At 37.8% G+C, this 10022-nt stretch overlaps 1 gene segment (V, D, J or C); it reads left to right on the plus strand.

Annotated features, from left to right (window-relative positions):
* Positions 1–5184: 5184 nt before the first annotated feature.
* On the plus strand, positions 5185–5681 carry LOC113838271. The segment is given in 2 exon segments: positions 5185–5239; positions 5359–5681. Coding segments are annotated over 2 exon segments (378 nt in total).
* The last annotated feature ends 4341 nt before the right edge of the window (positions 5682–10022 follow it).

Genomic DNA, 10022 nt, shown 5'->3' on the forward strand with positions numbered 1-10022 from the left:
TAGTGCTAGATCTTATCCTTAATTATGACTTTACTTAAAGCATTCAGGAGAGTAGGCTGAAGAGGGCCATGTAGATATATAAGTTTATACAAGTTAAACACTTCCTGATAGTGAATTTCTCTTTACTTCATCTTGAAAATATCCTGTCTGAAAAGTCTGCCTTGCTCTCTCCTTCCTCTGGGCCCCACTGCTGCCTTTTTCATCACTGCTCCTTCAGTCTCTGCCTCACCACTCTGGTGTGCATCCTCTTCTCACACAAACTATCTCAGGACCTTTATAAGTTACATATTTAAGAGTGAGCCCATTCTCAAAACCAAATAAAAGTCACATAGTTTCTCTTAGGGTAGGAATATCACAATGACTAGCCATTGAGCAGCAATGGGCTTGCACATATCTCTAAGTTGTGGAGGGTTCCCAGACAGTAAAAATATTGGATGAACCTTGAGGGTGTGGTGTACATGCAGACTAAAGTTGCTGCAAATTCTAACATTGAATCAGCAAAAAACAGCCCCTCGGAAAATGTCCTTGTCTATTTGCCTCTATGGGCAACCATATATTGTCTCCAAAGGCTACCAGTCTACTTTCAATCTGCTCTGAAGTGAAGGTAATTGTCTCTGAAACACTGTGACTGAATATCCTATGAGTCTGAGTAATGTAAAACATCCTATTATTATTTCCATTCATCAAAACTGTACAGTCTAAGAGAAAATCAAATCTAATATATGTGTGACCAACAAGCATAAAACACACTAGAAAAGCTCTGTGGAAATAATTTGTGGGATTGTGGATGAGAGTGATTTCAAGGATTGACTCACTCTGTATAATCTCTGCCTTTAACAGGGAAGACTTTGAATAAGAAAGATTATGAATGGTCATCAAAGATTGTAGGAGACACTAACAAAGGGAATATTTAGTGTCTTAGAGGAACAGATATGTCAGAGATTTTCAAAAGGCATAGAACAAGTAAGTTCTTTAAATTGGCTGAGTGAATAAATATTTTGAGAAATACAGGACAACTCTCATTCTATGGTGACACTTTAGTGTCAACAGACAGTATCTAGTCTCTTCCCTGTAGATCATTAAACTATGTTTTTGAAAGGGTATTTTTCATGTCCTTATTTTAAAATACAGGTATAAGTGTATGCACATATACTGACTTCCCTTTGTTCACTTCTATGCTTCTAAATTTCAGTCAAAAATATGTTTCTGGCCATTGCTCATCATGATGATTTAACACACAAAATCCCTAAGGGGAAAAAAAAACACTTTCACCTCAAATTATATTTCTTGCAGTTTCTAAAGAATTAAATCTCCATTTGTCCATCTTGTTTTCAAATTTAAAATGAAAAGTATAATTTTTATCCAAGCATTTTATCAAAATTTAAATGAAAAAAGTCTAAGTTTTAATAGCACCTAGTGGGGAATGCTTTCTCAGTAGGAAGTGTGGGTCACTCCATTTAAATGAAACTAGACTAAGTACATCCTATAGTCCCTAGTGGGGAATGCTTTCTCAGTAGGAAGTGTGTGTCTCCCAGGACTGGTTAAAGATTCCTGTAGACTGAGACTTCATGTGTTACTGAGCTGATCATATCCTACAACTGTCCATAGGTCAGAAATGTTTTGCTGATTTGCATGAGACCAGAACAAATCCCCATTAACTGATTCATAGGTGACTCCTCACAGTCCCTGAGGGTGTCAGTCCTAGTCAGGACACAGCATGGCCCTGGTAATTTTACTACCGTGGCTGTCAATATATTGAACAGGTCAGAAAATTTGTTTAGCACAGTGTATCCTATATTTCTTTACTAATCAGAGGATTCTTACTAAAATTGATAATTATGTCATTTTATGTTTGCTTGTTTTTCTACTGTCAGGTGCCACAACTAAACACTGAGATGAACTCTGAAATCTAGTTTCAGAGAGGGAGGAATAATGAGCAAAGGGGTCAAGACAAGGTGGGAAAAACCCACAGAAACAGTTGACCAGAACAAGTGGTTGAGTATGGACCCCAGACAGATACCTGAAAAACCAGCATAAGACTTTTCAAGACCCCTGAAGGGGGAAGTCAGTTTGGAGTTCTGCACAATCTATGGGACCACTGGTAGTGGATCACTATTTACCCATGGTACCCAAGTAAACTTTGGGATCCCTCTCTACATAGAGGGATACTCTCTCAACCTAGATACACTGGGAGAGGGTCTATGTCCTGCTCCAAATGATATTACAGACTTTGAAGATCCCCCATGAAAGGCCTCACCTTCTCTGATGAGCAGAAAGGGTTAGGGATAGGGGGTTAGTGGGAGACAGGGGATGAGGTGATAGAGAGGGAACAGAGATTAACATGTAAAAGAAGCTTGTTCTAATTTAAATAAAAAAGAAAAATATCCCAGTGACCTGCTCTTAGGCCAATATAATCTTTGCCTTTGGTTATTCTCTCCTGGATGAGCCCAGCTTGTGGTAAGTTGACAAATCAACCAACATGTGCCTAGAAGTGAAAAACTCTCATGAAAAATTCTAAAGCATAAATATAGAGGAAACACATTTTGTGTTCACAGATTGGAGGAATCAATCCTGTCAAAAATGAATGTACTATCCTTAGCCATTTGTAAATTCAATGTAATTTCTATCAAAATAGCAAAGACAGTATTCGTGAGAATCGTAAAGACAATCTAAAATCATACACAATCACAGAATACTGCGCTTGTCCAAAATTTTGAGCATAACCATCCTATAACCTTCATCCAGCAGCTGGTGGAAGTAGAAGCAGACAGCCATAACTTATCATGGAACTGAACTGGAACCCAGATGTAGAGAAGGATCAGTGAAGAGCACAGAGGTCCAGACCAGGCTGGTGAAACCCACAGAAACAGCTGACCTGAACATCCAGGAACTCTTGATCCCCAGTCTGACAGCTGGAATGCCAGCATGGGACTGATCCTGACCCCAAGAACATGGGTTTCTGTGAGGAAACCTCAGAAATCTATGGGACCTCCTGTAGAAGTTCAGTATTTATCCCTAGCATAGGTATGGATTTTGGGAGCCCATTCCATAAAGAGGAATACTCCCTGAGCCAAGACACACGGGGGTGGGCCTAGGCCCTATCCCAAAGGATACAATAGACACTAATGACACCCTATGGAAGGCCTCACCATCCAGGGGGAGCAGAAAAGATATGTGACAGATAAGGTTTTAGTGGGGGGGTTGGTAGCAGAGGACGGGTGGGAGAAGGGAACTAGCATTGTCATGTAAAACAATCCTGTTTCTAATTCAAATTTAAAAAGTTAGAAAAAAATAACAAGCCAAGAGACCTGGTGTACCTTATATTTAAAAACCCTCAAAGCTGTAACTAGTAAAATAGTATTATACTTGTATAAAAGAGGTAGACCAATGGAGTAGATTAGGTAGGCTAGGAGTAAACTGTCAATTGATTTTTTAATGAAGAATTTAAGGAGAATCAATTGGAGAATACACCATTCTTTAAAGTGAATTAATTTCCAATATATTATCTTTCAATTTAGGTTCACATATGTCTCTGTGTGTTCATGAGCACATGTTCAAGTACCCACAAATGTCAGAAGACAACACTGGATCTCCTGCAGCTGGAACTGCAGGTGGTTGTGAGCTGCCTACCCTTTGGGATATTCAAATTCAAGAGAGAAGATTGCTGGTAAATAGTTTTAAGCCATTAGAAAATCTTCATTAGCTTGCTATTATGATCCCATTGTAGTGCTGAGTCTTTCTCAGGGTTTTCTTTTAAGCACCACAATTATGCTCTGGGTTGATATATTTCAGTTAACAAGAACAGTTAGTCAGAAAAGGACTACAGAAGATAAAAGGAAGATGCATACATTATGAGACTTTCCAAGATCTGTATGGTCTTAGAAAGATTAGACCTCTGTTTTAGTTTTGCCAAGTCACTGGGAATGTGATCCACTATTCTGACACTGTATATAAAACAGAAAAGGGTGGGATCATTTACATTAGATGAAACTTTAAAGAAAGTATTGTAAGTGGCAGAATATCCCCATGATGCAAGTGTCTCCTCAGTTAATAGAAAATATTTTATTTATGAAAATATGTTATACATTATGTGTATTACTTAGACAATTGAATTGTTTCTTATAGATTAAACTCTCTCTACCATAAACCAATTCACAAAGAGACTAAGTCAATAGATAATCCATTCGAAATATTATGGATATTCTGACCTAGCTTTTGAACCCTAGATTTTGTACTGGTGTTTAAACTCATAAACAACTCTTTACTTTTTAATTATTTGTTAATTTAATTCAAACTATAAACAATCTTATTTCATATATCAGTCCCAGGTCCCTCTCCCTCCCATCCTCCCATGACATACAAAGACCCCATCCAATCCCTCTTCTGATTCATAGAACAGGTAGAGCCTTCCATGGGGATCATTAAAGTCTGTCTTGTCATTTGGGAGAGGGCCTAGGTCCTCTCCCATGTGTCTAGGCTGAGAAAGTATGCCTCTATGAAGAATGGTCTCCCAGTGTGAAAAATAGTAACAAATGTTAGAAAAGAGAAAATATGGAAGATCCCAAATGGAGAAAAATGTGCAACCCAGTCAGTTAGTGTGAAATATCTCCTTTTTCATATGGAATCAGTATTGCAAGTGACACACATTTTGGGGGGAATCAAGGTGTTATTTGAGTACCTACTATGTAATTCCTGTGTTTGTGCAATAGTAAACATAGGTAAAGCTTTAAATCTTATTTTTAATACATAAAAGTGTTCCTGATAAATTCTCCTTTAAATTTATAGAAATGAGTTTTACAAACTCACAAATTCTTCTCAGGAGAAAAGAACAAATCAGAATTATTTGAATAAGTTGAAGAATAATATTCCCTTTTCTGTTTTATATTCCCTTACACCAGGATATTTGTATTTCTTTGAAATTTATTATTCAAAATATATCCTATATACATTAGAAATGTCACATACAATTTTATATCTAGAAAAAAGTGTCATCTTTAGGTTTATATATGTGGTCTTCCCTTGGGTACCCTGGGTTTGTGTTCAGTTATTGACTGAGATAAGCCTTACAGCTGTGCCCAGAACTAACTGGATCCCAATGATTTGCATGCAGTCGCTGCAGACATTGAGGACTTCTTCATATACCAGCCACTCCCTGTGCAGTTGTCATTGCAGTCAGGACTCAGCATGGATATGAAAGACCCCGCTGAGCTCCTTTGGCTCCTGTTGCTCTGGCTTCCAGGTAAAAAGTCAACTAAATGGAAATTTCACTGTTATACAGTGATTGTTGTTAACTGGCATATTGGGGAGGCCCTCTATTATGCTTAACTATGTGGATATTTATTGTGTCTCCACTCCTAGGTGCCAGATGTGATATTCAGATGACCCAGTCTCCATCTTCTCTCTCTGCATCTCTGGGAGATAGAGTCACCATCACTTGCAGGGCAAGTCACGGCATTAATAGTTGGTTAGGATGGCTCCAACAGAAACCGGGGAAAGCTCCTAAGAGCCTTATCTATAAAGGATCCAATTTGGCAGATGGGGTCCCATCAAGGTTCAGTGGCAGTGGGTCTGACACAGATTATTCTCTAACCATCAACAACCTGGAGTCTGAAGATACTGGAATTTATTTATGTCTACAGTATAATGAGTATCCTCCCACAGTGATACAACTCATAACATAAACCTTCATGGAAGCAGAAGTGAGAGTCTGGGCTCCTCCAGATGCTCGTCTTCATGCATCACTTACTGAAACTGTTTCTCTGCTGTTACAGTATATCTTTTTATCAAAACTCATTGAGTTATTTGTTCTCTTAAAAAGCCTTAAAAGTCCTATCTGTACCCTAAATATTTTCCTTTTTCCAAGTCCTTTTTTTGCTCTAACAGAGGAAACACCCATTCGCTGTGGGGTGTCTGTGATTTATCCAAAGCTTGCACTCATAGAACAGTGAGAACTTTTGTGAATATTTCACAACGCATTGCCTAAATACAGTAAATTAGTTTCTAACTTCCAGTTTTTCAAGGTCAGAGAAATATTACTGAAAGAATTGGCAGTTGAAAAGATTCCTGGTTTTCTCAGAAAAGTTACAGCACATGTGTCACAAGAAAGGGAAGACTGTCAAACCATAATACTGTGCTGTGTCTTCAAATTCCAGTGGTGAGTGTTGATTCTCACAGCACTGTAGCACTTCACACAGAATCCTAATATCTCAATGTCCTCTGGTCTGCTAAAACAATCAAATAATATCCAATAACATTCACATGATATTTAAACCCACAGCAAGAAGTTGAATATAGATTTGTCTATACTGGCACTGGACTTTAGTCCAAGCACTCTGGAAGGCAGAGGCAGAGGCAGGCAGATTGATCTCTTTGAGTTCAGGCCAGACTGGTCTCCAAACTACACAGAGAATCCCTATCTTGAAAAACAAACAATTATGACATGTAGATTGTAAAAGGGTGCCTTAAACATGCTCCCATAAGTGTATTAATGAAGAATTCATATTCTAGAACGTAGTTTTTAAAACAACACAAACCATGGTGGTAATGGTGCACGCCTTTAATCCCAGCACTAGAGAGTTGGACACAGGAGGATCTCTGTGAGTTCAAGGACAGCCTGACATACTGAAAGACTTGCATGACAGCCAAGGCTGCACAGAGAATCCTTGTCCCAAACAGCAAAAAAAAAAAAAAAACAACCCCCCTCAAAAAAATCAACAACAGAAATTGGGTATGGGTATAATGTGTTTTCTCTCTCTTTAGGATATCCCATTCTTCTACCCAACTTTATGTATGCCTACAGTACACACAGACTGAATTACTATAATTTTCTATAAAGAGAACAACCAAGTCAGAAAACATAATACCATTTTTAGATGCTTCAGATTTTCTTATTTGTGTTGTCTGTCTTTCTTCATAAATTCTCAACTGTGTTAATTAACCTTACAAACTCCTTCAGGAGTATTAGTTACATTGCTTTCAGTTTATGTGCCAATTGAAGAAAGTATATATATAGAAGTGGATGATTCAGCTGGAGAGAATTCCCAGTGGTTAACAGCTTCTGTTGCTCTTGAAGAGGATCTTGGTTTAATTCTCAGCACTCATAGGAGGACTGAAGGGTATGCTTAACTTCAGTTCCAGGAAATCCAGTACCCTTTTCTAGCCTCTTATTGTAAGAGATATGAGCATAATATTCTTACAAACATGCCGGCAAAATAGTCATACATAAAAATTATTTTTAAAATGGTTCATGTTTGAAGGGAACCCTCATTTAGTCCCCTTCTTTAGCAGCCATGATAGGCTACAGAGAGACAAGTATGCCTCTAACACAAGGTAACTCCAGATCCTCTGGCCTCCCTGAGCCTAGGGCCAAAACTAAACACAAAGAAACTACTGATCCTCCATCCAACCTCCTAGATGCTTGATTCCTGGGAACCGTTTGGCCACAAATAAACTCCAGTGGAGACCAAAAACTCCCCTGTGTTCTCAGGGTACAGTTCTAAAAACTACTGGTATCTATGAACAACAGACAACCTACAAGTAACAAGACAATGCCATAGAAACCACAGAATGTTCCATCTCAGGACTGACAAATGACAATAATTGGTCCACAGGTATTTCATTTCAAAATATGACTGAGAAATTCTCCTAATTGTTCCCAAATGTCAACCAGTTAGAAACCAATCTGTGCCTACTGATGAAATCCTGTAACTTTTGTTTTTAAAACCTAGCAGTAAACAGGGAAGTTCATTCACTCCTTTTGGAGTCTGCTTTGTCTTCTTGTTAGACTGGGTCCCTGTCATGGCTGGAAGAACAATTATACCTTGCTTTTACAATAGAGTGAGTCTGTCTCCCAGTTTGTCTTTGGGTATCTTTGCAACTTGGGAACAACAATGTTATGAAAATAGACATTCTCTATTCAGTTGTATGACCAAATAGATTGTAAAACCCTTGTTGTATATGGAGATTTTATTGTAATTACTCCTAAATATTTATGTTTATATTCATTATTTTTGAATTTGTGTGCTGATCTATTAACAAATATCTTATTTAATATCATTCATTGCTCATTTCTTACTACAGTTTGCATGTTTTGCTGTTGGTTTAGGTACAAGTGATGGCACCAGACATTTTGATCTTATTTGAAATCTGAGGTATAAAATGCCCAACATTTTTTTACTGGGGACTTTATTTGCTTGAGGTTGTAGACAGCACATGACAGTAAGTTAATGCTTTGGTTCTTAAAAATTTATCATGAACATCTACTGAATCCTATAGAAAAGTTTTTTAAAGAAACTATATAGAGAATTATACAATTCTTGCTAATTGTCAGAAGGATGAACTATGTGGATAGTCTATGAACTATGAACTATGTGGATAGTCCCTGCCCCAAATGATTTGACAGACTTTGAAGATTCCCCATGGAAGGCTTCTCTCTACCTGGGGAGTGGATAGAGGATGGGATGGGGGATCTGTGTGGGGGATGCGGGTATAGAAGGGAGAGGGAAATGGGATAGTTATGTAAAATATGATCATTTCTAATTTAAATAAAAATTTATATAAAAAAGAAAATAAAACTTTTTAAATAAAATAACAAAATTTCTCTATGGTGTCAGAGGTTCTAGTAATGACATCAGCTCATCTCCAAGGGAAGCCATATTGGTCTTTATTTTCTATGTGCAATTTCTGTAGTCCTTAGCAGAACAGCAAGAGGATCACACTATTTGTCTTACTCCTTCTAATTTTCTATCTCAGTGAGTAAATATTTGCTTTCTTACTTCCTTAGTTTTTTATTTAAAAATATTTTTCATTTTATATAGCAACCCTAGTTTTCCCTTCCTCCCCTTCTCCCACCTCCCATGCCACCCCACTTCCTACCCCTACCCATTCCTCAGAGGAGGTAAAGTCTTCCTTGTGGAGTCAGTCAACACCCGCCACCCCATATTAAGTTTGAGCAAGTTATCCCACAATAGGGAATGGGTTCCAAAAAGCCAGTCATATACCTGGGATAAATCCTGCTACCACTGCCACCACTCTAAGGCCAAGTTCCACAGCTTCTCATCTATGAGGTTTCCAAGTGAGCTTCAATGGATCCCAGAAACAGTCAGTCAAAGAAGATGTGTTACATACAACATCAGCGGGGTGGAGCCTAAGTATATTAGTGTTAGAGCTAGAAAGATGATTCAGGGGCTAAAGGTTAGGCCCATATCATAAATATAAGTATACTGGAGTTTATTTCTGTCTTCAAGGTACAAATGATCCTTCCACGGTAACACAGACAGTAACAACAATAACTTTGCATGGCATGGCCAAGATGACAAATAGTTTAATTTGTTGGATGAGGACCACAACACACTGCATATGTGTGAGAAGTTGGAGAGCAAAGGATAAGATTTGGAGCTCAGGGCTTTGGACCACGAGTGGTTTCTCAAGTGGGATCCATTTGTTAGCAAGTCAATTGGCACAACATTGCCATTGCATCTACAACAGGATGATGGTGTGTGAGGGCCACTCAGCAATCAGGAAAAATTTAAATAAAACTGAATCAAAGTTCATCTTCAACTATAATGTCTCACTTGTAGGAAGTTATTTAGTGTGACATCCAGTTGAGAAATATGCTTTATTATAATTCATTCCTTACTGTTATATAATAGCCTTAATTGTCTCTTTTTCAGTTTTTAAAACTTCATGCTGGCAAATATAATTAAATATATCAGTTCTCTTTTGCCATCTATTTATGCAGCATGTGTTCTTCTTACTTCTTATGATTTTGTTTGATACTTTGTGATTTTTTTCTTGTGCTTCAGGACTTTAGATCCTAGGTGAAGACTAAAAATTCTGTGTGCTCTCTATACAGAGATGATATTTCTACAATGCCTTTATATGTTACTTGGCCTTTTTCCTTTGCTGCTCTTAATATTTTCTCTTTATTCTGTAGATTTGGTGTTTTGATTATTATGTGTCGGGGGTTTCTTTGTGTGGTTCAGTCTGTTTGGTGTCCTGTAAGCTTCTTGTACTTTCATAGG

The sequence above is a fragment of the Cricetulus griseus genome, unplaced genomic scaffold (genome assembly GCF_003668045.3).
Source record: "Cricetulus griseus strain 17A/GY unplaced genomic scaffold, alternate assembly CriGri-PICRH-1.0 unplaced_scaffold_20, whole genome shotgun sequence".
NCBI classification, from domain to species: domain Eukaryota; kingdom Metazoa; phylum Chordata; class Mammalia; order Rodentia; family Cricetidae; genus Cricetulus; species Cricetulus griseus.